Source organism: Lygodium microphyllum, chromosome 14 (genome assembly GCF_053477565.2).
Source record: "Lygodium microphyllum isolate KBCC chromosome 14, Lygodium_microphyllum_v1.1.10, whole genome shotgun sequence".
In the NCBI taxonomy this organism is placed as follows: domain Eukaryota; kingdom Viridiplantae; phylum Streptophyta; class Polypodiopsida; order Schizaeales; family Lygodiaceae; genus Lygodium; species Lygodium microphyllum.
The window spans coordinates 23871550-23897637 of record NC_141148.1 but is presented as its reverse complement, the minus strand read 5'-3'; the positions used below and the strand labels follow the sequence as shown (position 1 = coordinate 23897637).

At 41.6% G+C, this 26088-nt stretch overlaps 1 protein-coding gene across 1 annotated transcript in view; it reads left to right on the top strand.

Moving 5' to 3' along the window:
• The first annotated feature begins 434 nt into the window (after nucleotides 1-434).
• Nucleotides 435-26088, top strand: part of LOC148025418 (uncharacterized) — a 217863-nt gene continuing 192209 nt past the window's right edge. The window contains exons 1-4 of the mRNA XM_087692546.1: nucleotides 435-821; nucleotides 950-1069; nucleotides 3156-3239; nucleotides 18811-18881. Of these exons, the coding sequence (XP_087548672.1) occupies nucleotides 759-821; nucleotides 950-1069; nucleotides 3156-3239; nucleotides 18811-18881 (338 nt within the window). The 5' untranslated portion in view covers nucleotides 435-758. The remainder of the gene's footprint in view (nucleotides 822-949; nucleotides 1070-3155; nucleotides 3240-18810; nucleotides 18882-26088) is intronic.

Sequence of the window (26088 nt, the reverse complement as noted above, 5' to 3'; positions counted from 1 at the left end):
TATAGTGTAAAATATGTATGATATATGATAACACGTTTAAATAACGAAATCTTATTTTTATTATAAAAAAAGGTTACTCAACAATGTTTTATGACACATTTATTAGATAACATGTTTTATCACACACACACACACACACATACATACATGTGTGTGTGTGTGTGTAATATGTTAATATTAAGGGAGGGAATTGAAACTTTGAAGATTGAGAATATTGTGAACTTCAAAATATTGAAAAAATATTTTATTATTCACAAGATTTCTTACTATTATTAAGAGAAAGTTGGGGGATCACCACGTGGTGGGTGCGCTAGGGCGCCACATGATATGTGTGGAGCCCTTCATCATCCACAAAACATGGTGATCCCATCACTGCCTTGATAGAAAGAGAGAAGGGTGCTACCTCTTTTGCTGGTTAGCTTCTTGCAAAATCATATTAGGAAAGCCATGTAATAAATCTAGACTGGTAACATGCAATATACGTAGATGTAGATATCCGATAAACATAGATTTTGGAAAAAGGCTGATCGATCTCTAAGGGTTTCAGGCCAACTGAGAAGGCCATCCTAAGGTGATACCATACGAGATGTGAAGGAGCCCGTATAGCTGTTGGAGAACAGTTAATTGACATAAAAGAAAGAAAAGGAAGGGGGAGGCTGCCACCCTCAGAAAGGCTTGTGTTTTGGCCATAGAAGAAAGAGATTGTTTACAAGCTCGCGACTTCATCTGCATTTCCGGTCCCGCTACCTTCGTCCGCCATGGATTCCGAGAAAAACCGCAAGTCTTACCTCAACAAACCGAGACACAGCGCCTTAATAGAGGTTTCTTCTTCTCGTTCCTGACCAGATTAACTTCCATTTCCGGTCGTATGGACTTTCCCCAATCCTGCTATGTCGGGCCAGTCTTGTTGCAGAAACTCACACTGCACTCTCTTTTGAACATTTGTCAGGAAGAGGAGGCCAATTTGAAACACATCAATACCAGCAGCAAAGACCTCCATGAAACACTTAAAGGCCTCAAATCATGGTCGTTTGACATATTTGATATTCGAAAAGAAGATCTGCCAAAGGTGGATCTTTCACTACGTTTTGCTAGCCTTTAAACTTAAATCAATCTGTAGTTGGATATCATTTCAAGTAATTCACAATCTCAAGAAATGCATAGCCGTGTTGACTTTTTGTAGTAAGGCATAGACTGATTTAAATGTTGGAAAGAAGGGAATGAAAGGACAAGCATAGTAATCTCCCATCAGCACATTTTGAGGGAGCTGCTCAAAGTAGACATAGGATTATTGGAACCTTATTGTCCACCAATTGGGACCGGTAGTCTTGTAGGGACTGCTTAATCATGAACAATTCTGAAGCTTCACCTTACTAGCGATGGGATACTTTACCTCTTATCTTTATTCCTTATATGCCAAATTCTGTTCCGGTACCAAAGTCTCATCTAGTTCCTCAAACTCAGGTTGAGCTTTATCAAGCATATCCTCTAGCACATCACCTTAAAAGGATCTCAAAAGACTCACATGAAATGCATTATGGATCCTACAATATCAGGTAACTTTCACCTGTATGCCACAATATCGATCTTCTCAATCACTTGAAAAGCCTCATAATATCTCATGCGTAGCTTCTTTGACATTTGATCTATTTTAATCTTCTTTGTCATTTGAATGAAGTGTGATTGCTTACTGAATGTGCAAATAATTATCCCGAGTCCGTCCTTTCTTGTAGGTGTCCTAGGAAGATAGTGTATGTATGTATAAATGCATCTACAGCAGCCTGTCAAGTGCTTCAAGTGTAGCATCTACACCTCCCTTGCATATGGTGCTGCAAGTCTTTCAATCATAGCATTTGGCCTGAATTGCTTTGTGACATTGAGGTGACCCCGCATCAAGAAATCTCTCCCCTAGAGTACAATGCTCATTTCGCTGATAATGAGATGATTGACCATACGCTCTGGCAAAATCCTCATCTTGAGTCTGTTGTGCCTTCATCTCATCCATTATGCAATAGAGACTACTGAAACCTGAGATTTCCTTGATAAAGCCTTTGCCACTCTTTTTTTCCTATCCTCCACATGCAGTATTTGAAAATGAAACATGGATAAGAAATTTGTCCAATGCATATGCTGTTTTGATAATTTAGACAGTGTGAGAAAGTAATGCAAACTCTAATGATCTGTTGCACCACAAAGTCAGCCCATTGTAGATAACGACTCATTATTTCTTGTCATGGGGTAGTGCTCACTTTATAGGGTGGCTTGTTTGGAGGTGTACTGCTAGGTACTAGGATGATGGGATGATCCTTTGGTCTTTCATGTGCCAATTCCCTAGCATAGTTGTTTCTAAATGCGTTTGAAATTTGAATGAGACATTTGCAAACATTGGTAAACTTGGAGTATGATATGGAGGCTTCAGACTTGACATGATTTTGGGGCAAATATTTTTGGGAAAAGTGAAAAAACATTCCACTAGGGGCTCGAAGTTAGATGCTTATCATTTGAGGCAATGGTATCTATTGTTCGAGAGTTGTTTTGGAGATGCTTATTAGTTAATGTTATTGTGTTTTCTCAGAATTTGTTAAAATGCATTAAAGATTAGGATCCATACAATTCAGATCAAGGGTTTGAATCGTACTTTCATACGTGTTTTGCATTTTTCTTTTGATTGACATATGGAAAACTAAATTCCCTAGGTAAAAAGGTTAGAAAAGCAATCTTGAAATTCATTTCCAATTTCTTTCAGCTTATTATTGAGTGCTGAAACTTTAGACTTAGCATCATCAATACTAACATCTTTGGGAAAAACCAAATATGTTGAAACATATATATATATATATTTTGATTGATATATTTATGTATTTACATATCTGTATGCATACGTACACACATAACATATACATACACGTAAAAACTTATACATATACACGCATGTGCATGCATGCGTATGTGTGCATAGATGCACATGCGCACATGGACACACACATGCACATGTGCGCGTGCACGCACCCACCCACCCACCCACCCACACACACACACACACACACACACACACATGGTGTGTGGACCTTCACAGTTGTGGAGGTTTTGAGAAAAGATGCTAGTTGACAACTTTCAAGAAATTTTAAATTGAAGTTTTTATTGTCAAACTACAGATGGTGGAGAGAATGTTCAAGGATATGGGAATGTTTGATGTTATCCCATTGGATGCAAGTAAATTTATTTGCTTTGTTACATCGGTAAGCTTTAGAACTTCTACAAGGACGTGAGCGTGTGAATAATTTTCTTGAAATGTGATGGATATAATCAACAAGTTATACATAAAATGTAATTTGTGCAAAATCTATAATTTTCATATAAAATTCTGTATGGACCGATCAGGTCTGTCAATTACTCGATGACATATTGTTAGATAGCTAAACCTAGATTTAATGAGTTAATGTTCTCCCCTTTTAATTAAGCTTTTAGGGATCCAACCTTTTCAAATCTGCCATGCAAAACTCAATTTTCCTGTAGATTGGTCTTTAGGCAAGTAACACTAAGATTGTTCAAGCTTTTAGTCTTGTTAAGGCATCGATTAAGTATGCATTTGGATATGTACAACGTCACAAGCATGCTGACATTCATGTGCAACATACTAATGTAAGTACACATTGCATATGAGTTTTGGTGCATATGTGTGGCCATTCGAGTGCTTTACTATATGTACTTCTATGCACTAATTTAATTGTCCATGTACATTCTCATAGATGGAAGATTATTGCATAAAATGTTGCATCCATCTGACATGCCAAGGATGAAGAGACTGATGGACTTGACTGCTGCTGAGCTCCAAATGTTCTCATTTGACTCGGATTGAGGCTCACACTAGGAGATTGATATAGATAGAGACATGGAATAACATGACTGCCAACAGTAGAGGGCATTATACCCTCCATTACCATTGTTGGTTAAGTGCCTGCATAGCTTTATGTGCTTGGCCTTGAGGGAAACTGATGAGATAGCTATAACAATTAGATTGTTGTCTTGTTGCAGCCTTGTCTAACCCATCTATATCTTGCCAGTGACTTCACACATTTGTCTCAATCCTGAAAAGGCCAAGAGCTAAATGGATGCTCTCTACTACATGTAACTTTTTAAAATGTCCTGAGACCTCTCAGGTATGGATACTCTCAAGTCACAGTTCTACCTTTTGGGTTGATCCAACGCTCTCTAGTGAATTCCCTTGCATGGAGGTGTTGAATCTTGGTCATATCATCTTGGATGATGATCCCCTAACTGCTTCAAGAGGGCTAGCATTTGTACTCGACTAATTTTAAAAAGAAAAGTTCATTAAGATTGTTGAACCTTCGTGGTCGTAAGATCCAAAGCTCAATTTTGCTACATGCTGCTATAAGGGTGCAACTTGTTTGGTTGTTGCTGCCACTAAGAACTTGTCAGGTTGTCGCTACCCTTAGTGGCATCTCAGAGGTTGATACTCTCTTGTTCATGATGATCTTCACAGATTTCTTTCTCCTGAAGGGTCATATACATTCTTGCTTTGGTGGGATATGGCAATGAGCCCGAGATGGAACAAGTAGACGGGAAAGCAACGGTGTTCTGGATGATGGTTATGGAGAGAAAGATAGCAGAAAATTATGGCAAGGGAAAGTGTATACACCCATTAATGAGGATATCTGTTTTAATTTTGAAAACAAAGCACCATATTCAAGACATTTGGCATACACTAAGCTTTGGTCTTGGAAAGCCAATACTTCTTTGGGCTACATCGAAGGGCTTTTGTTTTGAAAGCCATGTGTGCATTTGGGTTCACTTTTGTGAACAAGATAACCTTTTGTATGGCCCCGACGAACCATGGTTCTCATGGAGTTGTGACAGCTCCACATTGAGAACCAGGAGTTATTAGCTCTCTGTGGACAGTTCTATGATCTGTCCAAAGGAATTAGCAATCATATTGCAATCCTAGGTCGCTGACTTCTTGGCAAATAATCTTCTTCAGTGGAAGACTTGGTTCTTACTATCTGTTTTAGTGCATTTTATATCATTGGAAGATGTGTCTTATGTCTGTGTTTCATGACATTGATCTCCATGGAAGCATGGTCTTCCTATGATTGTGTTTGTTGACAAATATTGAGCACTTGGCTACAGGTCATAGCTTGTGTGCTTACGTATGCTTATGATCTGGATGGGACTAGTTGACTAGGGTTCTCATCCCTTGCAAATTCATGCTGGATTCTTACGTCTTTGGAGGGGGAAACCAGCCTTTTATCCAGCATTCATTTTCAGATCAGTTCAGTCCCATTCCTTAATTCTCTGCAGTCTTTCTTGTCTCTCTCTCTCCCAAGGTTGTGATCTCTTCTGTCACACACTCTCACTTTCCCATCCCTGATCACTTGTGACTATGAGTTATTGCTATTGGAGAATGCAAAATATACGAGATTTGTTAATTATGCAAGTAGATGTACCAAAAGCATTTGATACAGTCCAGTGAGATTTTATATCTTAGATCAGGACGAACTTGAGCTTTGATCATAAACTGGTAAAATTTGGCTGTATGTCAATGCAACTGCTCAATGCATCATTCATAGAAACCTTTCAATGTCTTAGGCATTGGGTAGATGTGTGACAAGGTTGCCCACTATTTTTTTAAACTTGCTATTGATCCACACACCCTTTTTTAAATATATATGGATATGCTCATACATGTGGGATTTTGCCTAGGCTTAAACTGCCTAGCACAAAAACTTTTTTGGCTCAACCTCATGCTAGATTATCGTATGCATGATATGTTAGTAATAAGGATATACATTTTTTAACAGTTTGAGCTTGGATGTTAGGAGGTATGGAGCTTGATGTGATGTCTTCTGACAAGAAGTTGGCCTTGCTTTATTTGCATGTCTCGTCTGCACCCATTTTAGCACAGTGTTTTAGTGTCCTCTTGGGGGTTTCCTTTTTTAGCCCACCCCACCACACGTGCATGCAATGGATGTAGTTTCCTCTTTGCTTCCTCCTCTAGTGTTGCATTTATCATTTCTACTTTGTTCTGAGGAACCTCTTTGTTTCTTCTAACTACCTTGATCCATTGTGCATTTTCGTTCACTGTTTGCTGAACATTTTCTACTTTCTTTTGAGCTCCCTCTACCACATTCACCCATGTGTGCATGTCTTTTTTTAAAATTTCCACCTCTTTCTTTAATTCTAGTGCATCCATCATTGACTTGTATGTCACTAATTCATTCTTACATGACTCTAACTGCCTTTTGAGTTCAGCAATCTCCATGTCCTTGGCTGCTATGCGTGCATTTGTATCATATTTCAATGCATCCATATCTGCTTTCCAAGCGTCCCTTACCTTGTTAAAGAGAGAAAGACTGAAAAGAGGGAAGAAAGAAAGAGGAAGCCGTGGAAGCTGAAGATGAGGTGAAGAGTACGTTCTTGATAATCATTAGTTGCCCTAATTTGGGACTCTTACACCTTACATACCCCGGTCAGTGTGACTAGATGTCTAACCCCTAGTTTCTATGTTTCTCGCTCGTTACACGTGAGCTCAAGTGTAGTGACATGCTACTAGGAGATCCAAATTATGATCTAGATGATTTTCCTATTTCTTCCATAGTAGTAATCGAGTAGGTTGTACTAACTCATTCAAGAGCTTTTTTTTCCAAGGAAGCAAATGAAAAAAGCTACCTTTCCTATTTTGAGATGAACATACAAAGCCAACAATGTCATTTCCAATACATAAATCTACCTTAGATGCAGGAGGACATCCAATCGCATGGTTTCAGATGAACATTCAAAGCCAATGATGTCATTTCCAATACATAAATCTACCTTAGATGCGGGAGGACATCCAATCGCACGGTTTCAAATGCTACATCCATGCCAATGGGATACCCAACTATTCGGTAATGGTGCCACAAGAAATCACAACACCCTCCTCATCCACATCATTAACAAGTCTATATATATAATTGAGAAATTGTACTTTTGGGCATTGCTTTAAAGGCCATAGGCCAACCCAAACAATCCCCATATTGCCATTTTTCTATTGATATTTTCCAACTCAGCCTTGAGGAGCACAAAAGAGTCACTGGCCGAAGATTGACCATAATAATTTTTCTCCACTGTTAAGAATCAAACTAACAAGCTCACCATCTACAGAAAAATTATCTACTAAAGGTAGCAATCCAGAGAAGCCATACTTCTACACTTTCAAGTAGTGACGTGCTCTTAGGACAGCCAAGTCTGACCAAAATAATTTCATGTTTCATCCATAGCACAAATCATGTAAAAAAACATGAATTCATCCAAAGATTTCTATAGTCCAAGTTACAATGGTAGGAAGAAGGAAAACATACTATTCATAATGCTTTGCACCACTTTGAGAAGAACGTGCAATAGCTGGCCTTGTGATTTCTGATAAAGTTTATCTCTTATATGACTAGATATCTAGTCCAACACATTCTTGGGTGCCACATCCACCCCAATGAGGTAACTTGCATGTTTAGGAATTGTCCCTCTAGGAACAATCCTACCTTGACATCCCAACTCCATCTTAGGTGATCCAAATGACCAAAGAGGTCGGATCCTCATGCTGAAATTTGGGGACATGGATAGCAAAAGGGTCTTCTTATAAAAAAGAAAGGCTTGGAAGGGTGAAAAGATTTATCTCGATGCGGATCTCACACCCGCACAGTTAGAGCACAGAAGGGCTTGCATGCCAAAAGTGCTGGAGGCACGTAAAGAAGGCAAGTATATTGTGTATAGAGATGGCAGAGTAATCATAGCAGAACGGAGGTCACAATGACAATACAAGGCCTACGAGACATTAAAGGTGTCCCTTTGGAATTGTAATGGTTCAACGAGACTCGATGCAGGTTATTTTGAGGACACTTTTTGTGGGATAGATATGGCTATGTATATAGAGACACATCAGTGTACAAATTCTAGATTACCGAATGTTGTGGGATACAAATGGGAGAGCGTATACAGACCTCAACCCCATGGACCAGGAGGAACCAGGGGGTCAAGAGGGGTGGCTATTCTTTATCGTGAGAGCCTCCAAGACATGATTCATGTGGTGTCACTAGATGTGCATGCTGGATACATGTGGGTAAGGCTAAGGATAGGGCACTCGAGGGATCTATATGTTGCAGTATGCTACTTCCCACCTGCCTCTTCAACATTTGCTATTGGGGAGGGATCACCATTTTAAGTACTACATGAAGATATTATGAGATATGCTAGTATTGGGGACATACTACTAGTGGAAGACTTTAATGCTCGAACAGGAAGTGAGCAGTCTGCCTTTTATGATACTGAACATGAAACGTTTAAGGAATTGGCATTGGATGAATTAGGGCTTGCTAGGAAATCTCAAGATAAGGAGGTGACAGGATATGGATCCCATTTGCTAGCTTTGGGAAGTGCTCACGGACTGGCTATATTCAATGGCCTATTAAGATGGCCGGGAGTGGTTTTCACTTGTTGGAATAGCAAAAAAGGGGCTAGTGTGGTGGACTATGTAATGGGCTCGCCAGTGTTAATTCTAGAAATTAAGGATTTTAAGAGATCTGATAAGCCGATCAATATAGTGGCCGACCATGCGATCCTAAAATTTACTCTAGCATGTAGTCAGAGACAAGAAACACGCACACAGTCACACACATTCCCGCATTATGAATTTCTAGAGTAAATGTCGCATATCTATAGTGATGCAGTACGAGAGGGCTTAAGTCAGCTAGACCAACATGAACCATTGGAAGATCCCACTAGATCTCTAGTGAAGATTTTACATACTGCAACTTCAGAGGCATTTCCAGGTAAGATGGGCCCTAGTGCAATATGCAATTGTACTGTCCCTCAAAATGCTTGGTATGATGATGAGTGCAGACAGACTAGGATCCGCTTACAGAGGGATATTACACTAGGGACATGCACACATAAGCAGGCACGGAATGTTTTTTGTTGTCTTGTGCGAAAAAAGAAGAGAGATTATTTAGCCAAACTAGAGTCAGAGATGTATCAACTCTTTTTGAGTAGAGACAGCAGGACGGCATGGAGGAAATTTCACGGGAGACAATCCCCAATTCAGTTGACACCACCTATGGTTTGGCATGAGCATGCTAGGGCACTATACGATGTTCCATCACAAGAGCAGATACCTTGTCCATCAAACTCTAGGCCAACACAGTGCGGTTTCTTTACGGAAAAGATGGTGAGATATGCCATTTGGAGGTTGAAAAATGGGAGAGCACATGATCAAGATGGCCTTGTGGTAGAGTATTTTGCACATGCATGTTATGCAGTGGCCCCTATCTTGGCGAATCTCTTCAATAGAGCTGTATGTGAGGGGTTTCTAGTAAGTTGGTGTGACCACACAATAGTGCCGATTTTTAAGAGTGGAGATCCATTGATCGCTAACAACTATCGCACTATTATGATTGGCCATATGCTAACAAAGATATATGCCTCTATTGTGGAGCATGAGTTGAGTTGGTGGGCTGAAACAAAGAAAATACGTACAGGACAAGCTGGTTTCCGCCACGGATACAATACGCTAGACCATATATTCATGCTAAGGGCCTTGATTGAGGAGGGACGATCACGGAGGCAAAGAATCTACTGTTGTTTTGTGGACCTCTACAAAGCCTTTGATACTGTGCCACATGCAAGACTCATGCAAAGGTTGCGAGCCATTGGGGTCGCAGAGGATATGCAATGGTGTTTTTATGCATTGTATGAAACTGTGACAGGGAGAGTACGAGTGCCTGGAGGTACAATAGACTCAGTCTCTAGTACGGTGGGCGTAAAGCAAGGCTGTCCCCTCTCTCCTTTGCTGTTTGGATTGTACATTGAGGAGATTTCCGATTACATGCAGAGACGGGGTGGTATGGGAGCTAGCTTGGCTAGGGAACTGATACCAATTTTGTTATATGCTGATGATATGGTGCTTATCTCAAATTCACTAGAGGGACTACAACGGCATTTGGATGCATTGCATGTGTTCTGTGAAGATAAAGGTCTCAAGGCTAATCTTGGAAAGACTAAAATCATGGTCTTTAACACCTCAGCAGCTTGGGTGACATGCTTAGAGCACCACTTTATGAATGATGGCCAGCCTATGGAAATGGTTAGATAATATGTATACCTCGGTGTCACTTTCAAGGGGCCATAGTTTTCATGGAAGGAGACTTTAGAGGCTAGGCTTGCATGGGCATATGCAGCTTTGGGTACTCTAGAGCGGCAGTGTGCGCACATACAGTTTCAAGAGCCTCGTACCAAATTGTGGCTTTTTGATACTTTAGTTATGCCCACACTACTCTATGGGGCAGCCATTTGGGGCCCAAGCCTGTATCATACTAGACGGATGCCACTTATGGACTGTGATGGACTGGAAGCACAACATTATGATGGCTGGGAACACATGGAAAGACCGCTGGTCATGATGATAGCATGTATGATAAGGGCAAAAGCCTCAGTACCACAGGAGATCATCCGGGCAGAATTAGGTGCTACACCCATGGTAGTTGAAGCATTATTCCAAGCAATTACTTTCCTCTAGAGGATATGGCAACTCCCTAAAGACCGATATCCTAGACTAGCGCTGGAGTCTTTAAGACAACTTGTAGCAGAGGGAGATAGACAATTTTGGTATGCACATATGAGCACATGGCTGAATTTACATGGCATGAGTACAGATAGACTACCACCGTTTGATTATAGCCTCGACTGCCCTACTTTGAGCCTCAGTCGTGTAGAGCTGAATAGTGTGATCAGAGCAGATATCACTAAAGTGGAGACAGAAAGGACTTGGTCCAAGGCCCCTTTCCCATTAGGGACGAAAACAACACAATACCAATGTCACTTCTTGCAGCTTTCTCATGAGGGTTTCATAGTGAGGCCTAGATACATTGATGCTCAACTTTCCCATGGACTTCGAGTTGCTATTGGTAAGATCCACACCTCATTGCATCAACTGATAATCGAGATAGGTCGATGGAGCCATATTGTAGCCAATGAGAGGATGTGCCAGCTTTGTGGATGGAAGCCGGAGACGGAGGAGCAATACATTTGTAGATATACTGTATACTATGATATTCGAGGCCGCTATCATTGCCTCTTTAAGGAGGGCTTTCGACCACTAAGATGGGTGATGGACTATGAGGACCAAAGATGTTTGGGCCTTTTCTTGCTGGAGCTCCAACGACGCAGAGCATTATTGTTACAGGATAGGAGGTGACCCCAGTATCATCCACCCCTCTAGAGAGTAGTTACAAACTGTTTCAGCGTAGTTGACCCCCCAGCCGCGACTACCGGGGTACACTACATCTCCTACTAATAGGTGTTGCCAAGATACAGCATTCGGAGGCATCACAGTTGACAGAGCTACAACGCTACGCAGAGCACGGTGCCCTAGAGTATCTACTCGGCAACATAGGCGTGCCTATATGCGTCACATTCGCATCACGATTGCTTGTTACAGAGGCAGATTGGTGCGGTGACTCAGTTGGAGGTAGCTTGCAAAGTCTTGGTGGATTCCATAGACTGAGGGAGAGATACCCTACACTCTTGATCTTTTTAAACTTAGTTTTTTTCCAACTTTTCCAGTTTCCATACTTCTCATTCCAATATACCATGTAAACTTACACATAAATTTTATCTCTTCTTATTTGATGAGAGATAATGATACCAGTTGTATTGGTTATGGTCTCATAGGCCACTCTGGCCTTTTAGAGACTTTAATAGATATTTCTTTATTTCTTTCTTTCTTTCTTTCTCTCCTCTTCTAGTCTTTCTTTCTCTTCCTCTTGCTCTCTTTCTCTCACTTCAGTTCTTTCTCCTCACTCCCCTTAGCTTCATTCATTACAAGTGGTATCAGAGCATCAGGCTTTGGTCCTTTTCTTCTTTCCCCTTTCTCCCTTTTCAAATCCCAAAACCCTTAGGTTACAGGTAGAGGTACAGCAAGAAGGACTACGGTTAGTCTCAGCTTTTTGAAGCAAGCAGGAGCTATGGCTGGAAATTCAGACATATGTGGAGGTAAAATGGCTAAACTAGCAGGTTGTCACTTCTTTTCATGCAAAGTTTAGGGGTTCTAGGCCAAGTTTAGAGACCCAAGAGTTAGAAGAGGGAAAAAACCCCAGTTACTTTTTGTCTCAACCCTCCTTCTCTCTCCTCTTGCAAAGCTGCCATGTCTGCCAGCCACAAAAATCACCCAGAACTTGTTTGAGGCTGCTCTAAACCTTCATCCAGCCCTAGAATCTTGTTCCTGACCCCACCAGCTTGAGATCAAGCAGTGGAGTGGGGGGTTGCTGCCCTAGAAGGCCTGTAGGGCAGCCCCTGCAATTTTCGGCACATTTTGCGGTGTCTACCTCTACCTGCTCTAGCTCTCCTGCTCCCCCTCCTACTACTCTTTGGCACTCTTGCCACTCTAGGGCACTTGTTCAGCACTCCGCTCTCCCCCCTCTTGGAACTCTTGGCCCTGGAACAAACTTGTAAGATGGATAGTAGCTAGACAGTTTGGGAAGCCATGGATTCTTCACTTGAAGCTATCTTAGACCATTGAAGCTCAGCCCAATCCCTCCTGTCTTTGAGAGCTCAGCCCCCACAAGCTCCTTTAGCCCCCTCTTTTGCTTCTTTTACCCAGATTGAGGACATGCAGCTTAGCATGCAAAGAGTTTTGTGGGCAGCCATGAAAGCTGCATTTGAAGCTTTCCATCTTTGAAGTTCAACCTCGGGAACAAGGAGCCCTCATCATTAGTGGAAGCTTTCGAATGCTAAAAAGTCTTCATCCATTGGAGTGCTTCAACCAACCGGGCTTGCTTGATGGAGCAAATGGGCATCATGATGGGCTATGCTTTAACGATCTTTCCCAAACACTAAAGAGGTATGTTAATCTGATCATAATCTCTCATACTTATCCACTTGCTGAGCTTAATCCTTTTGTTGGAGAGATTAAAGATTGTAGCATAGGCTTTATTAGTTCAATCCCTCTTTGTATGCATGTGTCTACTGAAAGTCAATACCCCATTTGCCTCTTAATGCATCATAACTAATCCTGAATCATTTGTAACTGCCGACCTTAACCCCTCTTTATCTTGTGTGCCTTGGATAAATCTCAAGTGAGTCATAGACCTTTGTAAATGGGTAAGTAGCAGCCAGTGAGTCATTGGACTGCCAAGATAATCCCTATCCAAGCTTTTGTTCATCCTTGTATCTCATGAAATGACGCAATGTTTCCTTTCCAATGCATCTGATGCTGATTGCTTCATAAAAATGTCTGCCAGGTATACTCCGATTGAGGAAAAAGGCCGATGCTAGGCGAGGTGGTAAGACAAAAGAGAGGTGACCTTCCCTTACTACTTAAGACCCTGAAGGGATGCACAACTCGACTTGGGGGGAAACTTTGCTCACCTCTTGGTGATCTAAAGCTTGATATTTGTATGTAGGTGCAGGTACTCTCCCATGGCCACCACCTCTCCTGATGCAATGATTCCCCTTGGATACCCTTTCCGTGCTGATGGTACCCATGTATGACACTTGAAGTGCATGCAGTCAGAAGAGATGTATGGCAGTAAACTTCACTAATGCAATGATGACAGAGCAGATGGACATGCAATTATGCTTGGGATAGTGATCAGTATGCTTAGGATGTTATTTATGTTGTTGGTCGGGCCTCTCAATATACGAATCATTCATATAGTACTTATGCATTAAGGGATAGACAATGTTTTTGGTCACAGTCAAGCAGGACAGTCATAAAGACCCAATTACATAAAATTCTGTATTGCACCTGGGAGCAAGCCCTATAGCTCGTCTCGAAGAGGGCTTTGTCTCCTCCGGTTTGAATAAAAAATCTCCCCAATCGGAGCTACTGTCTGAAAGTTATGCCCATTTTTATACACTAGGGTCACTGTGGACAGGGTGCAGACCACTTCAAGATAGACACAGAAATCCCATTGCAGAATATTCTGATTATTTTCTGTCACAAAGGTTAATAGCTCATCTCAAAGAGGGCTTTTTCCTTTCCGATCTGAATAAAAAATCTCACCAATTTATACCCCGTTTACTGATTGCAGGTCCTGTGGACTGCATCCAGATAGCTGGCTAGAAAGGCAAAAGTAAGGTCTATGAAGAACTCTAGAGGGAGATTAGGGACTCCAGCCTCTAGGACCTCCATGAATGATGGACCAAGCTCGGCACAAGATTACTATGGTGATAAGTAGGAGGAAATGCCCGATATGGATCCCTATAGCCTGCTCAACCACACCTCATGTTAGCATGAGCTTCGTCACATGAACCGGCATAATGGCATGGTCACCAACCACCGCCAAATGATGTTCAAGTTTGATGAAGCAATTGAGAAAATGGCTCTCTCAAACTCGAGAACTCAACAAACCTTGGAGTAGCTCACCAATCTTGTTACTTAGCTAGCTACAACTTCATTCCAAGAGAAGCACCGCAAGAGCCATTGCATGGTCCATAGGGCATCCTTGGAGCTAAGGGAATTCCCTCTTCTACCTATGAGGTTGGTGAACCCTCTCATGCGCATGACGAGCCCCTGTTGAGCTCCCCCATCAACTATGTAGCCAACACCCCACAGAGGCCCTCTCCCGCCCTTGGTAGAAGCTTCCCACTCTCCCTAGGAGCTCCCATGCAACCTATATGAATCAGCCCTATCATGGACAGTAGGGTACTAATGGCCAGCATGGCAATCATGGGCAGCATGGCTATAATGGGCAGCATGGGATAAATGAACCACATGGTATGTATGGACAGCAAGGTATGTATGGACATCATGGGATGTATGGATAGCAAGGGTTTCATGGGCAACAAGGCCCTCATGATCTACATGACAATATTATTCTTACTAAGTACAACGGGCAATCTCCCTCACCATCAGACTTGGAGGAATGGACGTCCAAGTTGGAGTCCTACTTCAATATCTACCCCCACACTGATGATCAGAAAATTATATTTGCTTCTCTCCACTTGGAAGGATTTGCCCACACATGGTAGCGCTATATCAATCGAGAGAATCATCAGTTCATTGATTGGGAAGATTTTAAAATGCATATTGTTCGAGTATTTATGTCCCCTGTGAAAAAAGAGCGGTTGGCAAGACAATGGTACACTCTTGACCAACATAATCTCATTGTACGTGAGTACACAGAGTCATTGGTGTTTCCCTCGCTCTGGTACAATTGCTAGAACACTTTGTTTCATGTGGATAATGAGATCTCTAAATCAACAACCATGTATGTGGAGAGCATTAGCGATGATGCTAAATTGCATAAGTATATCTATGGGTTGGAACTGAGCCTATTAGTAGATGTCATGGCCCAAAAGCCTACCACACTATTTGAAGCAATTGAATTGGCTGAGAGATATGTAAGGAAGTACCGTAAGAATGAACATTTTCTGCAAGGTTCTGGACAGCCCTGTACCCCTGCAAGATCAGCCCTATATGGAGGTGGTTTCCGAGGCACTTCTATGTCTAATAACAGCCCCAAAATACCCACTTACACCACCTTCCATGTTGAAAGAAAATCGTGCACTTTTGGGACAATATTTGGCTCTAATGCTGAGAGTAAGTATGCTGAAAATAAATAGTCCACTGCATCACCTTTCCATGGCTCCAGTGGCCAATGTTTCATTTTATCGGATGTTGTTAAGGAATAGAAGGAAAAAGACCTATGCTTTAAATGTGGGGATAAGTACACTGCCAACTATGACTCCAAGTGCCCTTACAAGACAACTAAGGTCAAGGTTCGTAGCATGTATGTCATGGAAGATTGATGAGGATGACCCACCCCCTGACCATGTGGAGTATGTTGAGGATGTGGATCACGAGCAGTTCTATGACTCGGAGGATGGGTATTCTTTTGACCTAGGCGGTTGTCCCATCCCAGATACTTGATCTGACATCCCACTCGACTACCATCAAGTTTGTGCTCGTTTTCTTTAACAACATTCTCATTTACAAGTCACAAGAGGAGCACTTGGCACATGTCAAAAGGGTGTTCGACATATTGCGAGAGCATCGACTCTTTGCGAAGGAGAGCAAATGTATTTTCATGTAGACATCTGTGGAGTACTTGGGACACATTGTGAGCAAAAATGGTATACAAGCTGACTCGAAGAAGGTGCAATGTGTTAGGGCCTAGCCCACTCCATCCACCACCACTTCATTGTGTGGCTTCCTTGGTCTCTCTTCATTCTACAGACGCTTCATTAAGCACTATGCCACCATTGAAGTACCTTTGACTGATCGATTAAAAAAGGAATCATTCTTTTGGGATGCCACTGCTGAGATCATAGTTTCAAGTAGTTGAAGGAAATGCTTACTTTTACCCCCATCCTTGTCTGCCTTGACTTCTCTAAGATGTTTACCATTCATTGTGATGCCAGCGGCAAGGGTATTGGTGCAATATTGCTGCAAGAGCGTGGTGTGATTGCATTTGAGAGCTTGATGATAAGGGGATGCAGATCAATGTGTATGACTAGGAGATGTTAGCCATCTTTCATGCTATCAAATGGCACCACTATTTGTATGGCAGCCACTTCCAAGTAAAAAGTGACCACCGAGTCCTCCAGTACTTCTTGATTGAGTTCACTTTGACTCCTAAGCAAAGGCGATGGGTGGCAACATTACAAAACTATGACTTTGACATTTCTCACACTCGGGGGGCAAAGATAATATAATGGCTGATTCACTCTCTCAGATGTGGGCATGCAGAGTATCCTCTATCTCAGAGTTGCACAGTGATTGGATTGAAGAGCTTCAAGAAGCTTATTTGCCAGAAGATAACTTCAACCACATCTTCCAAAAATTACAGCATGGGTTCATGGCTGAAAACTCTTAATATCAACTCAAGCATGAACTTTTGGTCCCATGGCAAGATTGTCATCCCACACACTTTCCCCTTCACACACAAGTTCATGGAAGAGATGCATTCTTGTCCCACGGCTGGTCATTTGGGTGTTTTCAAAACATAAGACAAGATTGCCAAGAGCTTTTATTGGAAAGGACTATGGAGGGATGTCAAGGACTTTGTGACCAAATGTGTCCCATGCCAACAGAACAAGGACAGTACACTCAGGCCCATTGGCCTCTTGCAGCCCTTCCCTATTCCTGAAGGGAAATTGACTCATATCACAATGGACTTCATCACTGGCCTCCTCGTGACCAAGAAAGGTTGGAATAGTATATATGTGGTAGTTGATCGCCTCACCAAAGTTGCCCACTTTATCCTCACTAAGACCCAATACACTGCCTCTCAGGTGGCCACTCAGTTTATGGAATATGTCTTCAAGTTGCATGGCTTACCACAAGAAATAGTACATGATTGGGACACTAAGTTTATGAGCAACTTTTGGCAGATGGTTTTCATATCTATGCGTATTAAGCTCGCCCCATCCTCTGCATACCACCTTGAGACTGATGGCCAAATTGAAAGAGTAAACAAATGGCTTGAGACATATTTGCAACACTTTTGCCATGATGTACAACACAGTTGGCATACATGACTCGACTTGGCCAAGTTTGCCTATAATAACTCCACCCACTCTAGCATTGGAGTTTTTCCTTTTGAGGCCCTATATGGGTATAAGGTTCCCCCTCCCTACAGTCTTATTCAATGATAAGATCAACCCTCAGAGTCCCTACTTCAGCAATGCAAAGTGAATATTCAAAAGGCACAAACTCACATGAAACTCTATGCTGGAAAGGATTGAGCAACATCCTCCATTGCTAGGATTAGAGGATTCATTTCCATAGTTGGATTGGGCTTTTGTTCCATTTAAAGGACTTCATAAAATGCTCTAACACTGAAATACATCACACAATGATGGAGGATAAGAGATGGGTTTAATTGAAAAGGCAAAAGATTCTAGTCATGCTGGGATAGAAAAGCCAAGTGGTGGGACAGATTGCTTCAATTGTGAAATCAAAGATTTCCTACCAGGGCAATGCTCTAAAAGGTGGTCTTCCCCCTAGTGATATGTTGTGATGTCATGAGATCTCCATGGTAAATGTGTTTTTTTCACCACATTTGATGTGATTCCTTGTCAGTTTTTTATTTCTTGTCCAGTGACTAGGCATGTGTGGGCTTTTATTTCTTGCCTTTGGATTTTCATCACTCATCAATGCCCATCTATCTATTCTTGGGTCTTGCATCTCCAAAACATCCCCATCCCTTTAAGTTTTTGTGTTGGATTGGCCTTTGGCATATCCTCAGGACATGAAATGCTTTTATATTCAATTCAGCTCTTGGTATGGATGGACATATTGGTTCTGTGTGGGGATTGTTGTGTCTGCCCATGGATGCAGATAGCCCATTCACATCCAACTTTGCTTCCTTCATGAACTGTATTCTCTGAAGTTCTGAAAAATGTCTTAATGACTTTCATTTTCGGTCTCTATGAGTGGTTTAAAGACACACTAAAATGTCACTGTTACATTTGGTTCTATTCAAATACTACTATCTGAGCAAGAGAGGAAAAGGGAAAGGGGCAGGGAGGCACAGATTCTTTTCTTTGATTGTTTTTGAGAGAGTTACAAAACGTTTCATTCTTTTCAAATGTCACTATATGAGCAAGAGAGGGAAAGGGAACCAGGCCTTTTTTTTTTGGGGCAGAGGGAGGAATCCTTTTCTTGGTTTGTTTTTGAGAGAGTTATAAAACGTATTGTCACAAATAGCTAGTTAGTATGCTTATAACTGTCACTTGAAAACACAAGTGAGAACTTGTTTTGAGCATATCAAAAACAGTAATGAATTGTGAATTTTATTCTTTGCATGTGCACGGAAGATAATGGGTCAATATCGTGCGAATGTCCCTTACCACAATTTTCGACATGCTTGTGATGTTTTACATGCAACGTAAGGCTTGAAATCCTTTTTGACAGTTTTTTGGTTCTTAAAGCATATTACTATCTTAAGTCATATCCACAACGATTTGCTTTTTTAAAGTGAAAGACATATAAACATGCCCCCAGGCTGTTTCTTTTGAATGGGTGAAACTGACCTACTGTTAAGCTAGTTTACAAGGGTTGATTCTATGAGTCAGGTCAGCAGCACAAAAATGTGTCATAGACCGTGATGCTGCCAATAACATACACACATGCACATTTATTTTTGTCGAAAACTATCAACTGTCAGTGTACAAAGTGGCTGAACATTTTAAGTAAGTGCAAACTAAAAAAGTTCAATACCACTCGTGAAATGGCGCAACCAGTATATTTGATTATATCAATGTACAATATGATTGTGTTCGGTATAGAATGCAGCCAAAGTTAGAAACATCGGAAAAAGAGAGACTGTTGATCGTGATCAATGTCCACAGTCTATAACATTCATAATGGATTGCTGCACATATATTTTGAAGAAAATAAAAGATGCAAGAGTAGTACTGTCAAAGACCACTTGATTGTGAGATTTCCAAATGGTCCAAAGTATCCAGAACCTTATCCAAGCAAAGAACTGAGTGTATTGCCTCCAAGGAGCAAGGATGATACCAAAATTTTCTAAAGGGATGAGAATGGAGGCATGCCATTAATAGACTGAATATCTATCCATAAGATTATAGGGATAAGGGCAAAACAACAAAATCTTTGAAAGAGTTGGAAATTATTGGCTGGTTAACTAGTTAGGTGGCTGGAATTCAAGAGATTTCTATAAATTGTTAGCTCGGATGGAGCTTTAATTGACTGTAATTGTCAGCATCATGCTTTCCATGCTTGTTGGCAGCAAAAGAATAATTCTTGAAATCGTTCATCTTTAAGATTCTTAATATGTATGAATTTCTAATCTGTCAAGAGTAAGTGAAATGTGTGCATTTGCTTGCTCCTTGGAGGTTCTTTCACAGAGCATTGTTGTAGCTTTGATTTTATATCAAAGTTCAAGTGTCAATGTTTGGGTTTCCAAGCTAGAGCCCAGGAAGAGGTTGATGTTGTCTTACATTATTCATGGGCGTTGTTATCCATCATTAATGCTAGTTGGATTCTTGATAATGAAGTGTCAACTTGCTGTGAGCTGCACTCCAAACTGCTGGGCCACCAGCCTGATTCCATGGCTTCCTCCATCAGCTGGGCCCTTCTTCACCCTGTCTCCACCAGTGTGTTGTCCTGCCTGGCTTGCAGCCACTGTGCACCCACACCCAGCCACTGACACTGCCCCCAGCCTCTTCATGGTGTTCCCCACCCTTTTGCCTCCTTCCTGCAGCTTCTGTCACCTTTCCCAGCCCCTTGCCACCTCTTTCTTAGCCAGAGCAGTCTCTCTCAGCCTGTCTTCACCCTGGGCTTCCCCTCCTCAGCCTTGCTTTCATCTCCTGGTCTTGCACCACCTGTATTTCCTGCATCTGGTGTTTCACAGCATCTTTCACCTCTTTTTCCTCTTTTTCCTGCCGCCTCTTGCAATTGCAGCCTTCCCCTCACCTTTGCAGCCCTTCTCCAGCTCATCTTCCAAGGCTTCTCCTCTTCCTCCTTGATTTTCTGTTCCCCCCCTTGGCATCCTGAGCAATCCTAGACACTCGTGTACTTTGTGTTACCAGCTTGAGCAAACCAATGAAACAAGTGAGTCTTTTGAGACAAAAGCAGGTATTTTGCCTTCACCAGGGGATCTCCAATGCAGCCCCACATGCAGGCCTATTCGCTGGTTGAAGATCATCCACTATTTCACACTTTGAAGGACTCCATCCAGGCAGCTACAAGTACCCTAGCTAGGGTTACACGAGTGGTATCCTTGGAAAGTCATGCCTTAGAGTTCAACTGGGAGACAGAAAAGGTGAGCATGGAGCCATACTGGGCTTAGAGACTTAGATGCTCCCAGTGATGATCCTCTCATGAAATATGTGAGGCTTTCATAGATGACTGGTCAGACAGTGCTAAAGTCTCATGAGATAGTTATGCATAGAGCAGTAGTTGAGGATTTATTCTACCCTCAAGCCAGCACCTGACTAGACTCCTAATGACCTAACTTGAACCCCTGCACATGCCAACACCTGTTGTGGTTTGCCACCGTGCTTGTCTCCTCCTACCAACTTCCTACCTAGGCAGCACCACCTTGGCCAGGGACCTCTCTAGGAGATGGCACTGCCATCACCATTTTGTTCCTTGCTCTTGATGAGTGCTCCAATCCCTCCTTGTCCAAGATTGGCAGCGCATTTGGCCATCTTATCCATAGAGATAGACTTTTGCTAACATGGTCTTACAGGGCCCTCCTCCATACCCATGAATTAGGGTCATTGTTGCTTTTGGTTCTATTCACATCCTTCCTTGGACAATTAGCATTCCACCTATTCATGGAGGTTTCTTGCTACAACCAATCTCCTACTCCGTACTTCCTGAGCAGTGCTTTGTGTGGAGGATGATTGGGCATCTTGCTGTAGACTGTCCTAGGACACCACAATGACAAATTTCTTTCTAGGATGAGGGAGGTGGCAGATCTCAGCCCTATAGGAGGATTGGGAGTGCCAAAGGCGGCATAACGCTAGACAGAGTAGGAGGTAGCACCAAAGGCAGAGAGAGCATGAATAGGATGGATAGGGAGGCCCTAAGTAGAGGTAGAGGCAGATAGAGGGCCAAAGGAGAGTAGTGTGAGATCTCAAACTTGCCACATGAGAGGCAGCAGAGCAGGTTGTAGAAAAAGGCCCTTAGCCAACTGCTTCTAGTCACCCTACTATGAGTATCATTGGAGCCTGTGGTGTTATAACCCTCATATTTAGAGGAGCGTGACCCCCAATGTGTTATTGGTACACGTGGTTCCAGCCTCTGTAGGGGAGCTAGACCACCAATGCATTACTAGCACACACATTTGCCAAGTCTTTATCTTTGCTTCTAGACTTGGCAGGGACGTTAGACCCCTAGTGCATTATAGGTACACATGTGGCTCTAGCCTTCATATGAGCCTCTTTGGCTGAGAGCCCCAAGTCTAGCCATTGCATATATCCAATAGGACTTAGTCGAGGTGCTAACTTTTGGGGTCCTTGCCACCCAATTGGTAGGGAAAATGATTGTTCTTTGGGAGGGAGAGGATGCATTCCAGGAGGAATCATATATAACTAACTAGAGTTTGAGAATCCTCCCCTTACATGACACAACAAAGTTAGCAAAGAGGAGTTTCCATAGAGTTTGTTCCAAGAGGAGATGATAGAGGCAGACAGGCTGCAACAGTGAACCACACTGGTCCTAAAGACTCATAAACTCCCCATGAGGATCCTCTCATGGAATGTATAAGGCTTTACAAGACACTTGCTCAGATAGGGTGAAGCCTTGTGAGACAAGACCTACATAGGGTACTAGGGGGAGGATGAGTAGACCTTTGAAACCAGCCTTCCTCCTTTGATAGGGTGGTAAATAACCTGATTTAGCACTAATTACAGCAAGCATAAAATTTACATAAACTGAAAATGTCGATTTACTACTTTAATCTTGGACAATGGACACCCTGTTGGCCCCAAAACTGGCGCTCCTTTTGGTATTTCTTTAGCTTAATTGAAGAAGAAGTTGATATACAATGGGATTATCCCAATCCCTTTTGGTATTCCAACTCTCCTTGCTGTCCAAAATGACCAGCAAGTCTTCAATCTGATTTGCCCCTTGATTCGGGCAGTCAATTGGCCTTCACTTGCTCTGATGGAGATGGAAAATGCCCCCAATTCATTGATTTGCTGGTTTCTGCACTTGAATTTGATTGAAAACAGCTTCAGCCCTATCGAATCCAAGTTTTGGAGCTTTCAATTTCTGGCAAGCTTCCCAAGATTGTTGCTAAACCTTAATTTCTGTTGTGCAGATTAGGGTTTATAGTAGAGAAATCTGTAATTTCTCAGCCTCTGGTAATCTCAATGCTATAATCTTCAGAGCAAGGTTATATAAAGACTGGGAGATGAGAGAATGCCGAGGAGAGAGAAAATTCCGACTTTCTTCACGAAGAATTGAAGAAAATCAGTCATTTACTACTTGCTGCCTTGTCTCAACAGCTTGTAGATGCAAATAGTTGAAGAAAATCACTCATTTAGTGCTACTGACCTGTCTCAACAGCCTATAGATGCTGTCACTTGCTGTTGATTGGTCTTCTCCTACCCCTGGCTACCTCAGATAGTCCTCCAATAGTTGCAAATTAGACTAGCAACATCTCCTCTCTCTCTCTTGCAAGGTGAATCACTAAAATGCCTCTCTCCAGTCTTTAAAGACGTTTTCCAGTCTTACATGGGCATTTTTGACAAGTGGCAACCTTTTCAAATGGTTTTTTCAGTATTATCCATAATTAAATATTAATTTTCATTCTTTAAATACTAAAAATTAATCTAATAACTATTTTGGTGTCCAGAAAAATAATGACTGGCCAATAATTAAATTAACTAGGCAACTTCTATTCTCGAGTATCTCTGGCCCACTTTGACCAATCAAATTGGCATTAGATACCATTAAATACCACTTCTCTAGTGTCACCAACAATTGACACTTATGACCAAATGAATGACCTAGGCCAACAATTGGCACCAGATACCATCGAGTATTTGTGCGGCATAACTTATAGCGACTTTTTTCTTTGACATCTCGTGATTTTCTGTAGTCCAAGGCTTGTAAATTTACTCTTAACCCCAGTTACACCTTACATGTGCAACATTTACTTAACTATGTGATTAAAAATTAATCCACATATTAAGTGAGGTTTCAAAAATATATATCCTCATGACAACTCTCCCTCTTAAAATCCTTGCAATCGTCCCTGATTGCTCTGCGAGATGCATCAAAAGTAAAATAGTGGATTGGAATTTCCACAAGGCATCATAGTTAACACAACATTGTGCACTGTTGCTCAACCATTCCATATGGCCAACACATGCTAAAATTTACCAGCCAATCATAACATAACATAAGATTCACAAAGAATCTCAAAAAACATTGCCAGATTATCATGTGACATGTCTATTTTTCATGAGCTTAACTCATCTGGTGAAACCAAATCATAGCAAAGCATAACCAAGCATAAACGATGCCTAAAACATCAATGGCATTATAGCATATGTTGTTGTCCATGGAACCAGATGTAAACCATTGAAAATTAGGCATAGTTTGATCATACATTGATTACTTACTAATCTGAGAACTGATCACAAAGTGTTGCAAATGTGACCCCAAACTAATCACAAACTCATTGCAAAAACTGACAAGCAATCAATGCAAAAATTGATTCCAAAAGTGACCATAAATGATTCTCAAGTTGATAAAAAGCTGAGCTGAAATTGATCAAAAATTGTCTCAAAATTGAGGCAAAATTCATGCCAAATTGATCATAAACTGATGTGAAAGTATAGTTCCAGTGCCCGGGTAAAACTCATACTCATTTGCATACATCTCACAGTGACTAGTATACTAAGTAGTGACCTCATGGCAAACATACTGTCAACACCTGCATACATCTCATAGTGACTAGTACACTAAGTAGTGACCTCATGGCAAACATACTGTCAACACAGTATTTTGGATGCATGCAGAATACATCCGAGATCCACTACATATGAGAGCTATCCATAACTGGAGGAGTGGAAGTGCTACCTCCCCTTGAGCATCAGGCAATACTTCGGACCCTTGCTCTCCTGAACTTGAGAAAGCTTGAACTAAAGTTGGTTCTAATTGAAAGGCATCTAGGTAAAGCTGCAACAATTGAGGATGGTTCGCCAAGTTGTCATCTTTCATCCATTTGACATCCATTAGTAAATAATTCTGAAATTTCACCAAGTATCTCCTAGAAACTTTACCTTTAACCTTTCTTTCCTTATGTGACAAAATCAGCTCGGGTACAAAATCTCATCCAGCTCCTCAACCTCAAGCTGAATTTGAGCAGACATATCCTTTGGCACATCACCATGAAAAGGCATCAACAAGCTAACATGAGAAAGGCATTGTGTATCTGCTAATGTGGAGGTAATTTCAGCCGATATGCCACATTGTTGATCTTCTCCAATACTTGGAAGGGCCCATAGTATCGTGTACTCAACTTCAGATACAATCTTTTTCTTTCTTTCATCTTTTTCAGCCTTGCCTTTTCAAAATGCAGCAATACATAATCACCCTCTGCAAACTGCCAAGCATGTTTGTGGCAATTAGCTGCCCTCTTTTACTTTTCTTGCGATCTTTGAAGTGCATATTTTATCTTTGCATAGGCTACATCCAAGTTTTCTATATAACGATTAGTCTCAAAGATCTTATCCTTAGTTTGCACAATAGGTAGTACCTTCTTGCCATGCTCAACCACCTCAAATGGAGCTTTGCCTGTGGAACTATGCATTGTGTTGTTGTAAGAAAACTCAACCAAGGGCAAATACTACTCCCATTGTGTCTTGTGGTCTAAAGCATAGCACCTCAAAAGATCTAACACTATGGAATTTTCTTCCTCAGGCTGACCATCTTTTTGCGGATGGAAGGATGATGAGAATTTCAGCGTGGTACCCATATTCTCAAACAACCCCTTCCAAAATAAATTGGTCATCCGAGGATCTCGATCACTAATGATCGACTCTGGCATATCATCATACTTAAAGATGTACTGCAAAAACAATCATGCCATATGATTAACCTTTATTTTCTTCCTCACTGGAATAAAATGGGCTTGTTTGCTAAACTTGCAAATGATAGTCCATATCCCATCAATCCCTGTAGGTGTCCTAGGAAGCTCAAAAAAGTCCATTGCAATACTCTGCCAAGGCGTATTTGGAATAGGCAAGGGCTGTAACAAACCCGGCATGTTTTGTCTATCATGCTTTACCTTATGACATACGATGCATGTCTTAACAAACTGTTCTACATCATGCCTCAAAGCCGGCCAATAAAAGAAATGCTCCACTGCCTTGACCGTGGCATCAATATCTTTGTGTCCTGCATACTATAAAACCAACCTTCCTTCTATGGATGGGTAGTAATTCCTTGATTACAATTTAGTTATAGTAGCAACATTTTCAGCTTGCTGTCCATGGTCTGAGCCTTGTTCAAGGTCAAGCATTGCATTTCCTTCATTCCCATGTGAATGTTCATACTGAGAGGCATCATCACTGCTCGAATCCATCTCACTGTATAAAGATATATTT